Genomic DNA, 23,841 nt, shown 5'->3' with positions numbered 1-23,841 from the left:
TTGAAGGTGGGGGGGGGGGGGGGGGGGGGGTGTCCAATATAAATACAACACTGTGTGTGGGTGTCCAAGGCTGAAAGGAGTTTCCAAGATACCACCCTGAGGGAGGTGTGTGCAGTATACAGACAACACCGAAGAGGTGCAAGATACATGCAAGACTGAGAGCCGTCCAGTGCTTACAGTGGGGTATTCCAAGATACATACAACGCTGAGATTGGTGTCTAAGATACAACAAGATCGGTGTCCAATACATATGGTCACATTGGTGTCTCAAGGTATACACAACACTTAGAGTTGTGTTCATGATAATAATAACAGTAAGTGTCCAAGATGAATGCAGTGTTGATATCCCAAATACAGGTACAGAGAACAATGCCAGTGTTTCGAAACGTCTATTCACAGGAGGATGCCCAAACATTGGTGGACAGTTCTGCTGGTACAAAACTGAAGCTACATGTGGAACCAACTGTAATGTTTTTACTGCTGATTAAACTTTTATTCATCTGTTTTACATTCAGATATCTATGTACATGTATTTTTGTACTCATATTGACAAGATTGTCAAGTTTTAATAGAATTTACAGTATTCATTTATCCATATAATTTTTACACCCACTTGATGGCTAGAAATAATGTTTTTATATGTAATTTTTATAGCTGATTTTTTACAGGTGATTTGTTGTAAATGTGAAGATATATGTACAGCAGTAAATGTGTTCATGCGATGTAGATTGTAACTGATATTTATGGAATGGATGATCATTGTGGACTTCAATACAAACTTGTACAATGGTTGATAAATTTATACATTTGTGTAAATTTCTGCATTGGTTGATCAGTTTGATGCAAAATTATGTGCTCTGGAGTACTGATATAATATTGTGCTCTGGAGGATCAGTACAAAATTGTGTTCTGGAGGATCAGTACGTAATTGTGCTCTGGAGGATCAGTACATAATTGTGCTCGGGAGGATCAGTACATAATTGTTCTCTGGAGGATCAGTACATAATTGTTCTCTGGAGGATCAAAACATAATTGTTCTCTGGAGGATCAGTACATAATTGTGCTCTGGAGGATCAGAACATAATTGTTCTCTGAAGGATCAGTACATAATTGTTCTCTGGAGGATCAGTACATAATTGTTCTCTGGAGGATCAGTACATAATTGTGCTCTGGAGGATCAGTACATAATTGTTCTCTGGAGGATCAGTATATAATTGTTCTCTGGAGGATCAGTATATAATTGTGCTCTGGAGGATCAGTACATAATTGTTCTCTGGAGGATCAGTACATAATTGTTCTCTGGAGCATCAGTACATAATTGTTCTCTGGAGGATCAGTACATAATTGTTCTCTGGAGGATCAGTATATAATTGTTCTCTGGAGGATCAGTACATAATTGTTCTCTGGAGGATCAGTACATAATTGTGCTCTGGAGGATCAGTACATAATTGTGCTCTGGAGGAGCAATACAAATTTGTGAAAAATTCACTTAATAAGAGCCATTTGAGTAACCTTTGTGGTGACGAGTAGTCATTAAATGTTCATTGAAGAGAACTTGTCTTGAGACAGTGTTATGGGCACATCTGCATTTATGTATTTATTTAATTGGTGTTTTATACCGTACTGAAGAATATTTCACTTATACGACGGCAGCGAGTGTTATGGTGGGAGGAAACCGGGCAGGTCCCGGGGGAAGCCCAACGTTCCTGCTCATTTCAGTATATACTGAACATGTGTGATTTGCTGACTGTGCTGAAATAGATTAGCATTAAGATGTAATGTATGTATATCTTGTGTAGCTCACTAGTCAGCGTCAGTTACAGGTATTTAGTAGGACTATAAAGTGCTTAGATTTCCATGCACAGGTCTTGTAAATTCTCCAAGTAATTATTTAGTCATATTTATTGTACTGTTAACAAGTGTCATGTCATCAGGGTGTGATCATGCAAGGGGACTGTTTCACAATGCGATTCGGGCTTTAGCCCAAAAATGTAATCAAATGAAGCTCTTTTGTAAATGTACATTAAAATTGATAAAAGTGAATATTAACCAATGCTTCTATGCTGTAGTAGAATGATTTCAGGCAATTTCAAGGGGTTTGTTTTGTAGAGGAGATGAAAGTTTCTGACAAAATGACATTGTGAAACAGGCCAATAAAGTCTCTGTGGTTTAACACGACATGTTGTAATTACACATGAGGGCTGCCCATAAAGTATGTACCTCGATAGGGGAGGGGGGAAGTGTGCTGGCAGACCTTCCCACGTATGACAGTTCAAGTATAAATTCTGTGATATCAGATGTGGTGGTGTCATTTATGTGTAAATGTAATAAAGTGGTAATTATCATGAAATGGTTATAATTTTACAAGTAATTTAAACAAAGTGCTAGAGTGTTCAAAATGTTAAGTTGTCAATACTGTTACTGCAAAATTTTGAAGTGAAGATGTACCCATCATCATGAACTTATCAATTTTAACAGTTATATTAATGAGGCCATTATATAGAACAAAAATCCAGGCTCCGTGGTTATATTTACAATATACTACATCATTTAATAGGTACGTATCATGAAGTGTTTTAGTCATCTGGCCCCAGTTTCACCAAGCTTCTTGGTTATTCTAAATTATACGTATGTACCATACATGAGTGTAGGTAGTGTTTGATTTTAGTCTTTTGGAGAAACAATGTTGGACTTGCGTAAGAAGTTTAGTGGACTTCGGAAGTTTTGTGAAATTACGAGCCTTGTACTTCCTTTTTTTTTTGCTCGACGTGGCGCAGAAATATTTCTGATGTGTTGTTGAATCATGAATGTACAGTGAGGCCATTAATCTTGCTGGAATGAAGTCAGAGCTTTTGGCATTTACAGCATGGTTATCTGTATAACATCTGTGGGTGACCCTAAGCTCAACTGTGTTCTCATATGACGTAAGGTATGGAAAATGTGGACATGATTCTCTGGGATTTGCAGAGGACATGTCAAACTGTAACATAGGATATAATTTTAGGAAATTTATCAAGATTATAATGATTTCATTTCATGCTCCTTGTAACACAAGAAGGCCTTGAAACTGGATATCTTAAATAATACGACAAACATCAGGTCACCAAGGGAGGTTACTTTGCTGTTGTGAGATCAAAACTGTGCAAGCATGGATGTTTTATTGTTACTGATATGATGCGCAAAATAGATTTGGTAGGTTATCAGTGTGAAAACATTTTTGCTGTATAAATGAATGATTTCAAATCAGTGTTGTCACTTGTTCCTTTTTTCACCCAAACATATGCCTTGATAGGTGCGCAACCTATTAAAGAGGGAATTAGACACTGGCAGGAATTGGGTTAGATTCCACAGCTCTCACTGGGGCCATGGACACAATAAGTGGTTGATGTTGCTAGTGTGGCCATTTGCGCTAATTTTTGATGAAGAACATGTTCTTGTCTTCCATCAATATGCCGTGCATATCTGTAGTTCACAAAGTCGCTGTGAGTTCGAATCCAGCTCATGCAGGCTTCCTTCCCGGCCATATGTGGGAAGGTCTGTCAGGAGCTGATGAAAGTCATGGGCTTCCCCTGGGCTCTGCCTGTTTTCTTCCTGCTAAAATGCTTGCTGCCGTCATATTACTGGAATGTTCTTGTGTACAGTGGAAAGCACCAACCAAATATATAACAAAATCAAAGTGTTAAGGGCACAATGGTTTCTTTCACGAGTAGAACTGATCATCATTGTATAGGTAAAACAATTTGTGATTATGATATGTTACAAATAAATCACTAGGAACAAGTAAATAAATCTTACGTAAGTATACCATGCCTAAATATGACTTGAAATATCAATCAATTGTATGTGATTGCTGTCAAAACAACACTGTGGTGGAAAGAACACGCAGGGCCTCTTTTTTTTTTTTTTGAGTACTGGTTTTGGGTGAGCAGTTTGAAAGGCTTAATATCTTCATGGGTTACATATAATTAAGCTTCAGTTTAATTGGGACTAATATAATGCATACTGCTGAGAGTTTGATTACCTTATGACCTTCCTCCACACAGAAACCAGACACATCAGCCAGAGTTTGGACAGAAATATTTTGCTGATTACAAAACTGAAACCTCTCATTACTTTTGTTACAAGTCCAACTTTTAATTTAAATATACTTGTCATCATAATTTTCTGGGAGCACTTGTTCAAAAGAGTATTAAAGTTAAGCCAGGTTTTAAAGTTTGTACCAGTCTGACCATGACACAAAGAGAATGGCACTCTAGAGTAAAGTTAATACACTTCTGAACATACCAGGTGATACTCAGCTCCAGATGGCTATTGCAGCTCCTCCTTTTATTCCAGGCTGGCGGAGTATTTCATAATATTCCGCCAGCCCAGTATAAGTAAAATATTCCGAAAGCCCAGTGTAAATAAAATACTCCGCCAGCCCAGCATATAGATAATACTCCGCCAGAGGAGTTGAAATAGCCACCTGGAGATAGGTGTTGTTATCATCCACAGGCTTTCATATGGTTTCGAAAACCGCGCGACAGCAGTGTGGAGTGCGCATACAGTTTAAAACCCTCTGTCACAAATGGCTACATTTTTATTTGAATCATTGTGATACCTGAAGTTTTACATGGACTTGGGCATAGTTTCTAGTTAAAATATTTGAAAAAACGACATAGTTACTGTTATGCTTCTAAAAGGAGAATTCTTGAGCGACCCGAGCGCTCAGATTTCAGGACTACAGCTCGCAGAGATTTTTCCCCCCATGAGTAATTGCCCTTGACCGTGGCTGAGAAAGAGGCTGCACAGTTCCCCTTCCGGTTTAGTTCTTCGTCTATCTGTCATCATGTCTTTTCAGGTTCGAAAGTTTGCTGGTCAAATTGTCAGCCGAGTGACAAGCATTTACGTCTGTCACTCGCGTAAAATACTCTCGAATAATGGATTCTGTAGTACAAGTTTCTTCCAGGTGTGTCATGGGTTACTGGCCCTAGTAAAGTGCATTAACTGTCAACACTTCTGTTACTGTTGGGCTCTACTTCTGCAAAAACTGTCTTTCTTCCTTGTCCAGTTCTTGTAATTTATTCAAATTTGTTACGCAGTTAACTATTTGTGGTTATAGTAAAGGATAGGTTGGCAGATGAATGAGTTGCCAACAATAAGAGGCAGCACTCGTTCAATTGAATTAAATGTCGAGATCAATTTTCAACAATATAATTGTGACTTATAATTGCCTACAACAGGTGAATATCAGAAATTGTTGAAAATATACCCCAATGATTAATTTAATTAAACTAAGGTAGCACGAGGAACAACACCTGATCCTTTATTTTCCCTTATTTGTACCATCATGTTTTTATTTCATGTAGCATCATTTTTGCACATTAAAAGATTAAATAAATACAGTATTGCAGCTGCCATTTTACTTGTGCATTGAAAATATTGTCTAAATAACATGAGAAGTAATGCAAAACTCTTCTATACATCCTCATAAGTCCAAAACAATTTCTATAGGGTGTGAAGATTGTTCTATTGTCTAACATACTATAATTTACTGGCCCCAATTGTTCAGTTGGTAGAGTCTCGGTTTTGGGGGCGGTAGATCCAGGGTCAATCCAGGGTTGGGTCACAACTAAGACCTTAAAAAAGTACCTTTGGTAAGTTGTCTCAGGGAAGCAGCACTAGATAAAAGAGCGGTTCAAGGGCCTATAAGGCTATCATTACATATAGACACCTTGTTATTAAAAGGAGAAAAAAAGCTGTCAGTTAAACTGCCTTTTAAGATGTAGTTTTTCACCACATCTTTCATACACTTCTAACATTTGTGCTCCAAGCAAAGCACCTCCCTCTCCAACTGAAACTGCCATATTACCATATTACTTTGTTTTGGATTGGACTGGAGTCACCTGATGCGTGCAGCATTCACTCTGTAGCAAACTGCCCATCAGTATATTAAGTATGAGAGTTGCAGGTGTGTACTTAAAGATAAACTGGAATTATGTTGATGGGATTGAAGTTAGAGACCCTTTAATGTTAAGCAAATCTGCATTTTTGAAGAATGTCATGGAAAGTGTTGTGTATTAAGTTGACTCATCTTAATGTGTTGTCTTCTGAATAAAATGGTGATGCTGTTCCCTGAGGCAATATGACTAAATAAAGAATTAATGCAGTGTATCAAACAAATCACAGGTGGGCCAAAGAAAACTCATTATTACACCTGGCTCAGTCATTTACTTATAATTGTGTTCCTGTAACAGAGTTTCATTCAGTTTTTACAAACAACATGAAATAAGAATTTACCGAAGTACAGATTTCCAAATTCATTTATTTTGTGTTGATCAAACAATGCTCTAGAATTCACTGATACCATCTGTTAGAGTTTAGAAATGGTTGAGAGCTCATTGACAATGTAAGGTTACGGAGTCGGCTTAAAGGGACAGTGTTTTTCATTCTCATAAGCTGGTCGTTGAGCATAGATTGATAGAATGATTGAACATTCAAAGTGGACACATCTTGTTGGGTGTGGTTTTTAGTACTGATAACTGACAAGTTGTGTAAATTCCTCTGGAGCAGAGTGGCCAAAGCTTGTTGAAAGAATGAATCTACATGTATGTTATGTATCTATCTATCTGTCTATCTATCTATTTGTCTATCTATCAAACCGACTTTAAAGTACTTCATGGAATCACCAGTAAACATGCACTCCAGTCATATCGCTCCTCTTTAGACATATTTGTGAAGTGCTGCTTACATTACAAATCATGACAATTAATTTGGGGCATGTGACAATAAATTGTTTTAAGCATCCATGGCCAGTTTCCCATCATGCATCAGTCGTTTTTCTTGAAAAATATTAAATGTGAAATTTTGAACATGTGAACTATGTTACATAATATCTTGGTGTACTATTATGATTTATCTTCCAGGGACAACTATCACAAATCTTTGTCAATCATTTTTTTTTACTAATTTTTCTCATAAATTACAAAGGCCTTATGGTGCTGTTTAACCAAAGCCACTTGATTTGTGACAAAAAGTGAGGAGAAATTTGCTTTATGAAGCTTTGTTCACTGACGCCTATATTCCAGTGTTATATATATATATGTTCTTTTTAGGCAGGACAAAGCACATTCCATACTTCTATGTCTCCATTGCTGCCTGACAGCTCTGAGATAAGTCGTTATCCAATACCACCCAGAGAGAGCCTTCCAGAAGATGTTCAAAGGACTATGAATGAAGTTGAAGAAAAGGTCAAGTTTTCTTTTAATAAATATCCATTATAGCTTTAATACTGTACTATAACTTTAAAAGAAAAGACAACACCAGAATACATATGTATGTGCACCAATCAAGTATCGCACATGACGTTCAGAAAGCATAACTTTTTGTGAAAATCCCCGTAGGTAGATTTCCATATCTTTTGAATGAGAAATTACAGCCTTCTAAAAATGCCTCCATAACAAATTGTTCTGAGATTGTAAAAAATGAACAACACAAAGTGTTTCTAAGCGGCCATATCTCAAAAACCACTTTAGAATTTGGAGCTATATTAAATTGGCAAACCTTACTCATATATGCTAAGGTAGTTTCAAGAGTTTTTGTTTTGGAAAAAAATCCAAGGGTATCACCCATTTCAGAGTTGTCTTTTGTGGACAGCTTAATTATAAAATTGGTAGGGGACATATGTTGTGAGACAATACTTCCAGAATGCTTACTTTTTGTTTTTGGATTATTTTTGGGACGTTCAAATTCTGTGGTGGGCTTTTTTTAAAATATTTCAGGTTTCATTGACATTACAAACAGTTTTTTCCGTTCTAAATACCATATATAATGTTGGAGTAGCTCATTTCTGCATGAGTAGATGATATAATTGTGAAGAAAACAACAATTTCATACAAAAGTGAAAAATAAACTTACAAAAACTTAATTTGACCCCGCTAACAAGAACACCAGAGTATTCTTTCAGTTGCATGTTATTCAGTGGAGAAAAACAGCAGTTTTGACATAGTTTTCAGTGGTTATTCACCCATATTTGTTTTTCTTTCACATTAACAGGGAGGTTTTTTACCAAATGTGTTTCAAACTCTCTCATACAGACCGGATGAATTCAGAGCATTCTTCAATTACTACGATGTGTTGATGGCCACAGATAGAGGTACAGTCATTATACTTAAAAAAACTTAAAAATTATACTTTTACTCTTGAAAAAAATGAATCCCAAAACACCATATGCTAGGTTTGAGTTAAAATGTTAAAAAGGCAGTGTAGATCCCCTAGTTGGCTGCATTCCTATCATTTCATTAATCAGGATGGCTTTTTAAATGTTGAGTACAAACTACTGTCATTCACAGCAGTTCAAAGTATAGCTGATTAGTAATGTCATCATTAATGAATAACTTTAATTGTTCATGCAGTTCTATAATGAACTCCACAAAATAACTCATTGGGATGAACCATTGATATAGTCAGTGCAGATTAGCGCTTGGTCAGATGGTTGAAAAGGTTTCTGTGTGATGTCTTGAAACTGAAAGATTCAGGAAATAAATTCTTACAGAGTTGATTAATTTGTCTCTAACATCACACTGGGAATGCCTGGAAGCTGAAATGTGGGAAGAACTGTGAGACCCAAACTTTCGCATGTTTTTTGGCATAGGTGGAGTTATGTCCTTTAGTCTGCATGGACATGCAGAGCAAAGACATGTCAGAGAGCATTAAAATGTTTCCAGCTCCTTTAAACCTCCAAGTCTGCAGATGTCAGCGTCTTTGAGATTTATTTATGGTTAATACATTTATGTTGAATTCACCCTAGGATCATAAAACTGTTTTAAACTTAATTTTAGCATTGTAAACTGTTGAAGTTAAGTCCAAGTCTGAGTTCCATGATCCTGCAAACTGAAGTCGACATGGCAAAACTGTTATAAAGTTTGCTTTGAGTTATCTCCCATTAGTCTGCATGGAAAGGAAGATAAGAACACAATTATGCATATATGGTCATAGGGTGCAAGGATGCCCCCAGCAGTATGGTTGTTTCATGCTCACTAACTTCTCGTTTTCTCAAAGTATTTAGAAATTCATTTGTAAATTTCTAAATGTAAATTTTGAATTATGCTATCTAGATTTCTGATTACTACAGGAAACTTGACGAAGGCAGACAAAGAGATGATAGTTGTGGCAACCAGTTCAAAGAACAACTGCTTGTACTGTATCATAGCTCATGGAGCCTTGCACAGGATCTATTCTAAAAATCCAGTATTGGCTGATCAAGTAAGTATTCATCACAAACCAGTTCCCAGTAGAATATCATATGGTAATCAATTTTTATGGAAACTAGCCTGTCCTGTTTACTACTCTGTTTTAGGAATTATGAAATATAGTATTTCTTTTGCTATTTATTTAATTTATGAAAGTTTACATGGGGCTTGTATTATAACGTTAGACTGGAATTCCCTTTTGCGACTTTGAGGAGGCTCCCTCCATAGGTCATATATTATTGATAGGCTAGTCTACATACATCTGTTTATATATAAGAGCTTACTTTCACTTTCACCTATCTCCTGCGTCTCATTGGTTGAGATAGTGACCCTCACTTTGCATGTGCTTCCTGTGCTCCTGCTTGGTGAGTTGTGGTGGTGTCCTTAGGCTCTTTCCGGTTTCCTCCACCTACACACTTGACTTCTGTCTTCATATTTTAGAGACAGTGAAATATAGTGAACATATTGCGAAGCAAACAGTCAAATAAATAGAACAATTTGTGGAGGATTGGCTTAATCACAGGTAGTTGTTTTTTTTTTAGTTTGTTGAAGGTTTTGATTTGGAAAGATTTTAAATAGAATTTTCTGATTGTGTTCATTAGATTGCAGCCAACTGGCGTACTGCGGACTTGGATGAGCGTCAGAGGGCAATTCTGGAATTTGCGATGGATGTGGCAAATTGTGAAGCACCGTCTGAAGATAGGCTCAAGAACTTAGAGAAGCATGGATTGGATAGAGATGATGCCTGGGACATAGGAGCTATTACAGCATTTTTTGCTATGTCCAACAGAATGGCATTCGTAACAAATATGAAACCTAATGAAGAATTTTATATGTTGGGAAGAATGCCTCGTGAAAAAAACTCCTAGATTTTTAATTTGACGACTTGGATTTGGAAATCAAATGAAGATCTCTATTATTATGTATGTCAATGTTTTATCAGTGTGGCAGCAGATTGGTTGTCTCCCCTGATTAATTGTACATTTAGTGTTGAGAGCCATGCTTTTTATGAAAACTCATTTTATTGTCTGACTTTTTTGTAACAGCAGGCATCATTTGACAAACTCTCAGCTCACAGCTGAGGGTGATACTGCTGGCACTGGGCAAGGAAAACGTGTAGAAAATATTGTTCACTGCTGGGAGTTAGAATCTGAATGCTATAAACAATATCCAGAACAGAGAGATTCATAGCAGCATAGCTGGGCTATCTTCATTTTTTTCTCTCTTTTTTTTTTTTAAAATTAATTTTGACATTCTTACGTCAATGGAATAAATCAGTGGTGTTTAGTAGTAGTATAAGCAGTGCACTGTATTGGCATATGTGCATTTAATCAGTCATTGGGTTATTGAACAGGAGCTTCTATACTGACGACCTTTGCACTGACAATGACGTGCAATGTGATACACTTAGAATCAAGGTACTAGTATTATATATAAAATTTTAACCTTAAATTAAACTTTTATTGTAGCATGTATTCAGGTGCATTTTAGTAGCTGGAGAAAACAATCAAGTAACAATGAACAAAGGCACGTAGTTTTGATTGCACATGTACCGATGTGGAGGAGGCGAGATATGTATATAGTGTATTTAAATTTAAAATTGAGATTTCTAAGTTAGAGTATAACACACAGCATATTTAAAAACACTTTGTAATTATAAAAGAACAATATAAAAAACCCTTGAAAAAATGTGGACTCCCAGTGTTCATGCTTTAATAACAACAATGTCCTTCAGAACATCCTTGTAGCACTAATAGTAAATTTAGACTACTTCCATATTGGATCAAATTCCAATTGGTGATCAAGTTCAAATTGCTGATCCATTTGGTGATCCAATTCACCTAATAAACAAATACAATAAATCGCCTTATTCCAAGTTTTGGCCACTTTTTAGTCAAGTTATGCTCATTATGACTGATGTGGTTAGTTAGACTGGAAAATGTTGCTCTGGGTGTTAATTTCTTGAAGTCTGTTACATAATTTTGTAATTTCAAATTCATGAACTAAATGTGATGGAATGGCCAGTGGAAGAGAAATTTGCTTGTTTGTGTGGGGTTTGACCATCTCTCTGAAGAGTTCCATTGAAGCCTCACTTAACTGCCACTCCTGATTTGACCAGGGGAGTGATATAACTCCTGATATGACCAGGGTCCGGTTTCATGAAGCTCACTTAGCTAAGTAAGCCCTTAACTACAATGGCTTAGCTACCATAAGCTAAGTGCACTTAGCTAAGGGTAACTTAACACTAAGTAAGCTTCATGAAACTAGCTCGTGTCATTGTATGCTCACACCAAACATGAGACTCCATCCAGTCACATAATACAAGACATATAGACAGAGACACCACAACCCAATCACACAGTAAACTGACCCAGGTATGACAACTCAATAACTGCGTGTATTGGCTCCAGATGAGACACCCCACCCAGTCACAGTACAGGACACCAAACTCGGTTTCAAAGTATACTGAAACCAGACACTATGGCTCATCCAGACAAGTATACAGGAACCAGGTAAGAAGGCCTGCCCAGTCAATATACTGACACCGGCTATGACACCCCATGCATCCAGTCATAGTATACAATACGCAGACACCAGACATTCCCTGTACAACATCTGAACATGGCACTGTCTAACTAAATGCACATCACATCGACAACCAGAAAACATACATGCCATCTCAGTAGCTTCCAAGCATGATGGTTACCTTGTATCTGTCCTGTAATATCTTATAAATGCTGCTCCGGGGGCCTCAGTGGCCTAATGATTGGGGCAACACAATGGTCTAGGAGGAGCCACTTGTCTGCATGTATATGTGTTGGCTAGGAATTCAATTCAGCTCATACTGGTTTGCTGTCAGATTATCGTGAGAGGGTGTGTCATGGATTGTATGGTGTAGATGACCGTGGGTTTCACGCGAGCTCAGACTGCATGGTTCCTACCACTATATCACTGGCTGTCAGTGTATAAGGGAAATATTCTTCAGCACGACGTAAAACACCAATCAGTAGAATGAATACAAAAGGCTGTTCGAGTTACAGTCTTTGTCTTTTAAACAGAGAATAAACCGAAAAATATCGTATGGTGACCTACTAGTGACGTATTAAATATTTATCTTTGTATCACAGGGTCTGCCAGCTACCTGCGGATGGTTGTGGGTTTCCCCCGGGCTCTGCACGGTTTCCGCCCACCATAATGATGGCTGCCGTCGTATAAGCGAAGTATTCTTGAGTACGGCGTAAAACACCAATCAAATAAATAAATAAATTGTATCACAGATTACAATGATTCCTAGGTTTTCTTTCAAAATGTATCATTAATGAAAGCAAATGGACACAAAACTCATGCATTCAGCAGTAAATTTATACAAAAACATTCAGAAACGTTTTCACTGTGATGTAAGTGTTATCTCAGCAGTTTTATGATTTTCTCCGGGCTGAAAAGGGCTTCTCATGTTGTGGAAATAGTTTTGTTTACAGTGCAGTAATTTGCTCCCTGGTGTAAAGTTTTCTCTGATGTAAATCTTTCTTCCGTGCATGGGTAAAAGTTTTCTCTGCGGTGGGAAGGTTTTCTGTGTAATGTAAAGGTTTTGTTTTTTGGGTAAATATTTTTCTCAGCAGGGCAAAAAGTACATGTGTAGTGCAAAAGTTTTCTCCGAGGTGGAAAGGTTTTCTCTCGATTGCAGTATAAACAGTTGTGGAAAGGTTTACTCTGGCGGTTACACTTTTCCTTCGCAGTGCAAAGTTCTTCTCCACAATGAAGATGTTTTCTCCGGATTAGTGGACGCGTTTTCTCCGCAGTGGAAGGTTTTTGTGGCGCAAACTTTTTGTCTGTGAAGAAATTTATTTTAGTTGTGATGGAAACGTTTTCTTCAAGGCGTAAACGTCTTCTCTGTGGGTAAATGTTTTCTCCGCGGTGTAAACGCTTCCTGGATCAAACTGCAGCAAACAACACATATGAATTGGCTCTGCATGGACAGTTACATATATATAACCAGAAGTTAGTGCGTCAATTTGTTTACTTGATTTCTCACCCACGTGTTCGCATTATATACGTACATGTAGAAACATACATATAGGCATGCGCTGCTCGTGACTAAATGTAAAGGCCTACTGCTGTATGTTTATTTGTTTATAATTATTTATTCCAAAACAACACCACAGTTTCTTCCCATCATATAATGCTGGGCGCCGTCGTATAAGTGAAATATTCTTGAGTACGGCGTATAACATTAATCAAATAAATAAATAAATAGCCTATATGGTAGCCACTTAGCGTTACTGTCCACAGGTCCTGAGATAAAAAGTCACGGCCTTGACTCGAAACTCAGCTACAGCCTAGCTATTTCTTTTAGAGAGTCGCCTATATCCAACTGTCTATTTCCCGCTACCAGAACTGCCTTCAGTCAGTGACCTGTAACAACACTTGCAAGCGCTACGCATGGTATATTAGAAGTCCATATGATTTTAAAGAAAACCAGGGCTTATTAGAACACTTTTTTTCTAATTCATAATGTTAAACTACATAAGCTCAGTTTCGACGCCAAGAACTCATTGCCCCGTATGACTTCATAATTATTCAAAATAATTATTCAAACTTCATTTTCCTTGTTATAGTGTGAACATCAAACATATCAATGTGTAGAGTTTATGTTACAATTCTGGTAGCGAGAAAGATTGATTTTACAGACAGCTGACTATAGACTTATAGACGGCTCAATCAGTCCCCAGACTTTTAAATTTGGGGATTAAAAATATATGGCCTACATACTGTTTTTTTTTTAAACGTTGTGGTCTACCAACAAATATTGGCACACAATATGGACAATTTTATCATAATTTAAGTGCTTTTTTTTTGTCTGAGTGTGGGATAAAGGTGCTGGGAGGTATGTGTGTGTAATGGTGATTTGGGGGGGTGGGGGGCTATCGTAATAGGATACCTGCACACATCGGAAAAAAATCTTGACTTTCCGGAATTTGCCGGAGACTCACGAATGTTTGTTTGGCATAGTGAAGCAACGCAGCCAACGCAGTCAACGCAATGGCTTCACGAAGCATGCACCGGTTCCGAACAGCGTTCGTTGGACTCTATCGAGCTGTCCAGGTTAGAACAATTTACTTTTCTTGGCCGTAAGGTTCATTCACTTGTTTTTATTACGAGTTCATGTACAGATTCGTGTTTATCAATAAAGATGCTAAAATTGAATTTTCCCGACGCAGACGAAAACTGCACACTGAATAATGATTTTTTGTCATACCAAAACCATAAATAGAGATGTTTACACAGAATTTGGGTTTTGGCACGATAAAAGACATGGCTGTTACAAATGGTTTGTGATTTTACATACATGGTTGTTTCCTCAGAAAGGCAATGCTTAAAACTGTATACTTAGCGAAGGGCATTGCAAGGTCACTTACTATCAAAATCACCATATAACTGTCACTCACTGTCAGAAAATGTATCTTTCTGAAGCTATATCCTCAGTCATTGCAAGGGACTTCATAAATATATGATGAAATCAAATGCATTGTGTAATTCGTCCTAATTAATAACATTCCAATTTTATAATGTGTGATAGTATTTTTTGGACTTGGTAAAGGGTTAACTTCAGAAAGAGAGTTATTAATTTTGGCAATTTTAGATTAGAACAGCTTTTTAAGCCTTTTATTGCCTAAGCCTTTTAATGCACAAGCCATTTTTGTGCTTATCATGTGCAATCAAATGCAGCGCAAAGACATAACCAAAATAAAAATAAAAATATATGTATATATAGGAGCTCTCATTATCATGATATAGATTCAAACTGTCATCAAGTGTGTACACTTTAGTTAAGAGCGTTAATATCAACCATTATATGGTATTTTGTTCGTGTGAGGTGTCAAAATAGTGTGCTAAAAAGTTGATGCCCAGGCAAGAAAGAACACATACAAACAAATAATTGTAGAGAGGTACACGTCAGCAATGTCATGGATGATGTTGGGAGCAGGTCGTGATCAAGTGGTTAAGAATAAGATGAATTCCGAATTCTGTCAAGACTGTCATGTCTTCGCAGACCCTTGTTGGATCAGTGGAATAAACCATTGTTTGTGGTGATTGAAAGTGCATTTTTGCATGCCAAACTTTAGGTGAAATACAGTAATTTTCGATTTAACCATGTGTGCCCATTCTATACACATGTTTTGTATTATATGTTCCAGAAACAGACATGTCCTAATCATGGATACTCACGATGTTTACACCAGGGAGCACCACTTACACAGGCCTTGGTAATGAACTTACTCTACCATTCGTTTTCAGCCTTTCTGTAAATGATCGGGCAGCTGAGAAAGCACCTACTTTTATACGTAAAATCGCAATGATGAGAATTATGTTATTACCATGTCACTGAAAGCTATATTTGTGTGGGATGGTTTTGGTGTAGAGTGGACAGTATGGGCAGACTCCTTCAGTTTCTATTTTTTCAATAGCAAAGTACATGTATGTTCTTGCACCCATTTAACTGAATGGCATCATGGAAGTAAAAAAAATCTTGAGTATGGTTTTAAACTTTGATATCCTGAGCAGTTCAGTGGTTTGTTACCAATGTTTTCTTGCAGGGAATAAGCGAGCCTGTGTCTAAACCTGCTGGCCGTCACACTGTCACCATGGTGCCAGGAGACGGGGTGGGACCTGACCTAATGACTAGCGTCCGTGAGGTATTCAGCGCCGCTGGTGTGCCGATTGACTTTGAGGAAATCTTCATCAGGTAATGTTACAATATGAAATATGGGACAAGACTGGTTGGTATGGATGAACTACTGAGGCATTACTTGCTTCTCTCCCCTGAATAAGGTTATAACCAAAGATTCTGAGGAAAAATTCTGTAAGTGCCAATCATTAGATTTTTTTCCTTTATCAATATAAAATCAGCTTATGTATAATATCAAAATGGTAATAAAGTTTGTTTGGCTGTATAATGTGTGTATGCTGCAGCTGTGTTTGCATATAAAAAAAAAGATTCATTATTTTGATTTTTTGAAATCTGAGTCATTATTATTTGATCAAACTGATGGAATTTCACGTTGATTTTCATCTCTTTGACCAATAATCTGTGGTGTAGTCTCTTTAATATACCTTGCACAAACATAGGGTGTCACAAATATGACCTACTAACCAGCTAGAAAATAGAACTTATGAAGCTGTTTTAATAGTCGTAGATAAAAACATGTTGTATTTGATACAGCCTCTGTACATGTACATGTCATTTTTTCAGTGAGGTTCAGAAAGGTACCAGTGCAGATCTGGAGGCGGTTGTGCAGTCTCTGCGGACCAATGGAGTCGGGCTTAAAGGAATTATAGCTTCACCCAGTGGCTTCAAGGGGGGCATCCTCCAGACCCTCAATATGAGGCTCAGGTAAAATCTTTATTTTAATATTGCAGTATACAGTTTTTGCATGTGGCGTCTGACACACCTTTTTTCCAACATTCCCTGCCCCAGTTATATGGGTACAGTGTATATGAATTCTCCATCTGAGTTTTGAATGTTGACCACTTTTAATGAAAAAACAACAACAACAAATTGCATGTGTAAGAAAATAGATGTAAACTTGAGTTTTGTGGAAATGGCCTTGAAAGTATTGAGTCAAGTCTGCAGTAAATGTTATCTTGCCCGTGTCTCCTGTAGCAGTCAGAAAGCAGAACATTCATTTTACCACTGTAGAAATTGACATTTGTCAGTGTCACAGAGGGAAAGGCAGTAGGATGTAGCTGAGTGAGCAAGGTGAAAGATGTTCCTAAACATGAGGCACATGAGGCACATGAGGCACAGGTTCAATTCTGGCCGTGGACAGGAAATGTGTCTTGTCTACCAGTCATGCCCATATGGTGAGCAGGTGTGTATGCCACACGTGGGAAAGTGTGTTAATAATGTGCCAAAGGTTGGTGTTTACCACGGTTTCTGGTTTCCTTCAACTGTAAAACTGACAGCCATCATCTATGTCGGAAATTCCAGGATAGAGCATTCATGACCAATCAATCAGTCAGTCAATCAATCAATCAAACCTTGTTGCAGGTCTGAGCTGGACCTGTTTGCTAATGTGGTCCTGTGCAAGAGTCTGCCTGGCTTCAAGACGCGGCACAATAACCTGGACTTTGTGATCATTAGAGAACAGACCGAAGGAGAATACAGCGCTTTAGAGCATGAGGTAAGGGATGTACACATGTAGCTTTCAGGGAGAATCCTGTAATTATACTTGTGGTCAACCTGTGTAGACATGGAGGCAAGTTTTACAGGGTACATAAAACGTATGACTTTGATTTGTTAATATGCAGTAAATGATGTGCCCTTAGAAATTCTCAGTGGAAATTATAAAGTAGACTGCTGTCGTGAAATCAGTGGTAACATGTGTAGCCGTCAAAACCACGGTGTGGAGAGGTGGTTGTGGTGGTGGAGTCTTCAAGGAGGAGGAATAGTCTTTGTGAGGTTTTATGGTGGCCCTGCTAACATGGTACATGTAACTTCATGTTCAGTGTTATTTCTGACCTTTTTTATTATATGCTGTGACCTTGATGGTCGTTTGCAGGCATCGTCATCCATCTGTCGAATGATGAATCAGCAATATTCTTGAGTACGGCATAAACACCAATCAAATAAATAAAATTGATAAATTACACCCTCCGCAGATAAGGACTTTGTGGAGGGTGGTGGCTTGCCAGAAGCCAGCCACAAGTGTGCTAATGGTAAGCTGTTGGTATTAGCCACCGTTGTGACAATACTGCCATACCACAGGGCCACAGCACCAACTTTATACCTCCATGAGATAAATAAATGCCTCCATTGTAGTACTTTATTTGACTGCGCATTTTCTAAAGACATATTGCGAAAAGCTGTGCTCTAGTGACACAGACCAGTTGAGTGATTTAAATAAGGTGCATTCATTTGTTTGGTCACCCAAGATGGAGAATTTTGAAGATTGCTATGCCTCTTGTATTCTCAGGTTACCTTGGTGATGGTCAGTGATGGTGTGTTTGTACATGAAGTTGGCTTGAGCTCACCAGTAACTTGCGAATGTCTGTAATTTACTCAGGCCCTCTTCACCCATAAAATCGGTCACCATTATATTCATGTAATTGAAAGCTTCTTGTATAGGATGTTAAAACAGCAGTTGAGCTGACTTGTAAATATATCATAAGAAAGAATGTGCATATTAATGAAGTGATTATGTTTTCTGTTTGGTCATTTTTAGAGTGTAGAAGGAGTTGTCGAATGTTTGAAGATTGTTACAAGAGCCAAGTCGAGTCGTATTGCCAAGTTTGCATTTGACTATGCAGTTCGTCATGGGAGGAAGAAAGTGACAGCAGTTCACAAGGCTAACATCATGTAAGGCTCTATTTAGCTCTGAAATTGGTTGGCCGTGTTCCCAGCTTGACTTCCTCATTAACTCCTCTGAATTGTTACGTTGACTAACTTGGAAGTCGGTCATGTGGCTGGTGCTCTCCTCAACGTGCCAACGTTGCATGACATAAAAAGTGGTGTACTGTGATTCTAAATTCATATCATGTCATTTGTGGTAATAATAAAGACAGTAACATCACAGATAACACAAATGTATCCTACACATCTGCTTGTACAGCATCAGAACTTTGCCAACCGCCATTTTCGAATGGTAGACCTGGCTGCTCTTCCCAAAATAACGATCATCTCCAGTTTTCACAATAGTTAATTATATATGTAGTTCCATGCTGTTCATTATTGACATGCGCATTAAAGTAGAGGTCTCCCAAGCAATTTGTCGATCACCAGTTTAGATTGTACATCTCATTGGTTTCACTCAAATCATTTAATTAATTTTTCCAGCTGATGCTGAGTGCGGCCGACTCAAATTGAGTATGGGGGCTAGTGAAGTTTGGCTTGCTAACGATGTAAGAGATACATTTGTGTTTATTTTGACATAATGGTCTTTATTATTCATAAATAACTAGGTGATATGAAGTAAGAATTACTGAAGGATTACACGATGTTTTTGTAGCGTACAGCTTTTGGACAGCACATGTGAAAGGGCAAAATTCCAGGTTAGTGAATGGAAGAGTACAGATTTGTATTTCTGAAAGCTAAGCCAGGAAAAACGAAACAGATCTCAGATCTAGACTGTATTGTGCTTAAAATCCTCGACACTCATTTCTGTTTTCATTGTCATATTATATGACTACATGTACAATAAATATGGCACTATTGAATTACAGTGTTTAAGGAGAATGCCATGAAAATTAAGCTCATCCAAAAGAAGAGAATTCAGGGTTAGAATGGAGTGAGTGGATTGAAGGTTTTGAATGCATCAATAATAATAATTTTATATTGATCTTAAACATTGGGTTGCTTCCAGCTGGAATGTACATTCTGAATCTAGTTTTACGTGCACCCTTATCATGTTAGAAGTAACTTGATTTGTGGGGTGAGGTGCTAGCACTCAGAAGCCATTCACCAGTGCAGTCTTTGCGAGTTCAAGTCCAGCTCATGCTCCTTACTTGTCTGAGTGTACGCAGGCCATGAGATATAATGCTGGCCGCTGTTGTAGGATTGAAATATTCTTAAGTAAGGCCTAAAACACCAGTGAAATAAACAAATATATGGTTGAATCAAGTGCAGTGTTGCATGAGGAGTAAAATTCTGTCTAGAGCCAAAAAAAAAAACCCCTAACCTCGCCCCCCCCCCCAAGAAAAAAAAAAAGTCTGTAAAAATATTAAAGAATTGCATGCCAGACACACCACTGATTGTTTGTGAGTCCATGGTGACAATAAGCATGGATGGTGCTCATGGAGCGATTTGCACTCCCAAGATGTTGAAAACAACATGTTTTCCACCAGTATGGCATGCAAGCCTGTATGTCATACAAGGGGTAAGTTTGTCAGTAACCTGTCAATGGTTTGCCGAGGGCTGACTGCCATTCAGCAGGGGAACAAGCAGTTCACAATGGTTGTGATGACACAAGTAGTGTTTCACATCATCCTGTTAAGTGAATGGCCTGTACGTTAAAATGTGATAAGGTGGGTAGGGTGCCTATGATAAGAGGTAAGAGGTGGGATACCCATGTTAAAAGGTACATGTATGCTAAAAACTTTTCTGCCCCAAAAGATATAATGAGCCACATACAGTGTGCCTGTGACAAGTAAGAATTTTGGAGTATGGTGTTCTACAACAGTTTAACAAATCCTTTGGGCATTATTTGTTTCTTCAGGAAGCTGGGGGACGGACTGTTCCTTCAGTGTTGTGAAGAAGTGGCTGCCCTTTACCCAAAGATTGAGTTTGAGACCATGATCATTGACAACTGTTGTATGCAGGTAAGCACTCATGTAATATGCTGTTTTTGCCATAAAAACACAAAGTGCATGTTTAGAGGCAAATAAGCTTTGTCAGGGAGTTTGTCAGGTGCTTAGCAAAAGAGAGGAGTGGTGGTTTATAAACTATGGGCTCTCCATTTTATTCCACCCATAAACTTGATCCCTGGGGTGGATTTCACAGAGCCCTTTTTGTAAGTCAAAATTTGAAAACTCTCTACGATTCTTAGTTTTTGGTACTGGAAGTTGAAATTTGGATACCTTCGGTAACACTGATGTGGGGTACAAAATGGACTTTTTTGAGGGGATTTTATGTTGATTTCTGTGATGCTGAAAATGTATGACATAATATTACATTTTTTATTCTCAATTAGTATTGTTATCAAATTGCATATTTAGCCTAATATTAGATGTACATGTCTTTCAACAATTTTAACACAAATTATGAGACTGAAAGATGTGACCAAATAAAAAGCTGCATTTGACCCTGGTATTTTTCAGCTTGTATCCAACCCGCATCAGTTTGATGTGATGGTGATGCCTAACCTCTATGGTAACATTGTGGACAACCTGGCAGCTGGACTGGTAGGGGGTGCTGGGGTAGTCCCAGGGGAGAGTTACAGTCAAGAGGTGGCAATCTTTGAACCCGTGAGTTCAATCATCAAGCTGTCTTTCTTATTAGGTTTAACAGCTGATCAACAAAATATATGTTTATATAATAATATATATGTTCATATAAATATATGTATTTGTTTAGTTGATTATTAGGTTTGACCAGGTGAAGTTTTAGTACACGAGATGTCTGTTATAGACATTTTCGTCAAGCAGGGTATAAAACAACATCTGGAGTGTAAGTAATTTTAAAACTTACGTAGAAGAACTTTTCTGTAACATTGCAGGAGAAGGGGTGCACCTCTCATGTTGTGCAGGCCTGCATACGTGGGAGTTAGTGAGTTATCACCCTTGATTTTTGGGTGCAGATACCCGTATATTTTTGCACATTTACACGTTACAGTGGATTGTTTATAATTTTTCCTAATATATTGAATACCTTGGGACAAATTTGTTATCTGTCAACACTGAGATAACGTATTGTATCAATGCATATGGATTAATCTGTGTGACTTTATAGTAGGCTCCTTATTTGATTGCATGTGTAACAGTTAACACATTTCCTGGATACATCTGCCTGACAGTGTGGTTGGTCAACCTTTTTCCATAAACCTGAGAGTAGTGAATATTCTTGAGTCATCTTGTAAAACTCCAATAAGATGAATAATTAATGAATTACCAAATTCATTACCAAGATCCAGCAGTTGTATGACTCAAACTGAAACACCATGTTTGATTTGATTCCAGGGGGCTAGACACCCGTTTGCTCAGGCAGTGGGTCGTGACATTGCCAACCCGACAGCTATCTTGTCTGCATCTGTCAACATGCTGACACACATGCATCTGGAATTTCATGCCAAAGTCATTGGGGATGCCCTGGAACGAGTGATCAAGGCGGGCAAGGTAAGATGATGATTATTTATTTGTTTATTCAATTATTCTCCAGGAAGCAGGACAGCTCAGCGGTATTACATGTAGATGTGTGACACCCAACTGCTCGCACCAGAGGTTGAAGTTCAATCTTGACATTGGACAGAGAATTTCTAGATAATTTCTTGATTCCCCCACATTTTAGTTACAAAGTCTGTAAGAAACATGAGTTTGTTTCATCTTAAGCTCAGCATACATAGACTGTTAAGATGCGACTCAACTGATCATACACTGTTGGTCACAGTTGTTGATGGTTGTGGTTAACTGCTTCCACATAGCCATTCCCAGTTGAGTTGTGTTGTTATTTTGTGCACGCAGAGCTTGGAAGATCACAAACACAGCGAAATGGAGTATGATACAGCAGAACAAAAGCTGTTAATTAACAGGTACTATATACAAAAGAATGCTCTCAGAACTTTCACTTGTTGAATACCAGACAAGTATATTTTTTTGGCAGTGGTGAAAGTCTTTTTACATGTATTCAGATTCTTTTCTGATCTCTTGCAGGTGAGAACTCCAGACATGGGAGGCTACTCAACCACCACTGATTTCACCGGAGCAGTAATAGATCATATTGACTTATGACCTTAGTGCCTCAATTAGTGTAACTTTAATAATACCGTACATCTTTGTAGTCACTGTCAAGAACTCAACAATGGAAGTAAAACAATATTTGTTAGTGTTTATACATCACTGATGGCAAATGTTTTTTTTTTATATCACATAAAACCTGAAGGACTATTTATGTTCTTTTGTGAAGTGTATTGTAATTTGGCTTGGTCCTCAGCATTGTACCTGTTGTTTTCAGACACCTGCTGTGGTGGGCACTTTGTTAGCTGTGTTATCCTCGTATTTGAATGTTATTACATGTTATGTTCTGCTAAATTTGTATTAATGTTGAATTTTAAATGATAATTTATTACCTCATGGATTAACTGCACATTGATGTATATTGTACCTGTCAGTAGTTCTTCAGTGACCTCAGGCCTGTGTTTATCAAGCAAGCAAGACCTAGTCACAAATTGCAAGTGCTTAAAAATTGTAGATTGTTCATTGTACTACAGTAAAGAATCAGTGTACAAATTTCCAACTTCGTAGGGCAAAATATTTTAATTGTAGCTGTTTTTTTTTTGAATTGACTAAGTCTTAAAACCCCAGATAAATATGGTCCCCAGTAAAGTTAAACTGTCAGTTTGTTACCTGGCAGTTGTTTTATGTAGTTGCATGATATTGAGAGGTGACCAGCACGTGCATATAGGTTAACTTTCAAGCATTTACTTGAAATATGTACTCAGGTGCAGGAAATTAACAAAAAGAAAAAAAAAAAAAATAGACAAACAAACCCCTCCCCCCCCAGATATGATGTACATACATACCTCATCTCCAGACAATACAGAAAACACCAAAATTCAACCTTCCTCTTCTTATGACCAGAAAATATCAGCTTTTTAACTATCAACTGATACCTGTGCATCTAACTGGTTGTCACCAGTTGACAGTGCTCGTATTTTCTGGAAAATTTAAGACATTATGATCACTAGAAAAGATTTGTAAATATTGTTATTGTGTCCTGCTGTAAAAGATATATATCTGCTTCTGTTTTCGTATGCTACCACATGTGTTAGTAACATGCAAAAGACGCTGCATAAAAAATATTTTTGTGTATTTATTTATTTGATGTGAGAGAGATATCTAACTGGAAATGAATGGAAGACTCGAGGACGAGCCCCACAGAAAATCAAAATAACAGTAGAGT

The 23,841-nt window shown here is 37.7% G+C and overlaps 2 protein-coding genes across 2 annotated transcripts; both read left to right on the top strand.

Moving 5' to 3' along the window:
- Positions 1 to 4,816: 4,816 nt before the first annotated feature.
- LOC135480520 (uncharacterized) lies at positions 4,817 to 11,883 on the top strand. Its single transcript, XM_064760370.1, has 5 exons — positions 4,817 to 4,948; positions 7,095 to 7,229; positions 8,035 to 8,134; positions 9,113 to 9,243; positions 9,833 to 11,883. Exons 1-5 carry the CDS (start codon positions 4,829 to 4,831, stop codon positions 10,097 to 10,099), a joined length of 753 nt encoding a protein of 250 aa, XP_064616440.1. The 5' UTR covers positions 4,817 to 4,828; the 3' UTR covers positions 10,100 to 11,883.
- A 2,387-nt stretch (positions 11,884 to 14,270) lies between these two features.
- Positions 14,271 to 23,418, top strand: LOC135480817 (isocitrate dehydrogenase [NAD] subunit beta, mitochondrial-like). The gene is made up of 10 exons (XM_064760745.1): positions 14,271 to 14,333; positions 15,428 to 15,496; positions 15,827 to 15,975; positions 16,483 to 16,623; positions 17,281 to 17,413; positions 18,455 to 18,588; positions 20,444 to 20,546; positions 21,045 to 21,191; positions 21,903 to 22,058; positions 22,593 to 23,418. Exons 1-10 carry the CDS (start codon positions 14,271 to 14,273, stop codon positions 22,668 to 22,670), a joined length of 1,173 nt encoding a protein of 390 aa, XP_064616815.1. The 3' UTR covers positions 22,671 to 23,418.
- The last annotated feature ends 423 nt before the right edge of the window (positions 23,419 to 23,841 follow it).

This window comes from Liolophura sinensis, chromosome 13 (assembly GCF_032854445.1).
Source record: "Liolophura sinensis isolate JHLJ2023 chromosome 13, CUHK_Ljap_v2, whole genome shotgun sequence".
NCBI classification, from domain to species: Eukaryota; Metazoa; Mollusca; class Polyplacophora; order Chitonida; family Chitonidae; genus Liolophura; species Liolophura sinensis.
This window is presented reverse-complemented; position numbering and strand designations above follow the sequence as displayed.

What these genes read in the sequence shown, in the direction of transcription:
- LOC135480817 (XM_064760745.1), top strand. Translation starts at nt 14,271, where the DNA reads ATGGCTTCACGAAGCATGCACCGGTTCCGAACAGCGTTCGTTGGACTC. An exon ending in ACAGCGCTTTAGAGCATGAG is followed by an intron (nt 17,414 to 18,454) that starts GTAAGGGATGTA and finishes GGTCATTTTTAG; the next exon opens with AGTGTAGAAGGAGTTGTCGA. An exon ending in GTTCACAAGGCTAACATCAT is followed by an intron (nt 18,589 to 20,443) that starts GTAAGGCTCTAT and finishes TTGTTTCTTCAG; the next exon opens with GAAGCTGGGGGACGGACTGT.
- LOC135480520 (XM_064760370.1), top strand. Translation starts at nt 4,829, where the DNA reads ATGTCTTTTCAGGTTCGAAAGTTTGCTGGTCAAATTGTCAGCCGAGTG. An exon ending in GTAGTACAAGTTTCTTCCAG is followed by an intron (nt 4,949 to 7,094) that starts GTGTGTCATGGG and finishes TGTTCTTTTTAG; the next exon opens with GCAGGACAAAGCACATTCCA. An exon ending in ATCCAGTATTGGCTGATCAA is followed by an intron (nt 9,244 to 9,832) that starts GTAAGTATTCAT and finishes TGTGTTCATTAG; the next exon opens with ATTGCAGCCAACTGGCGTAC.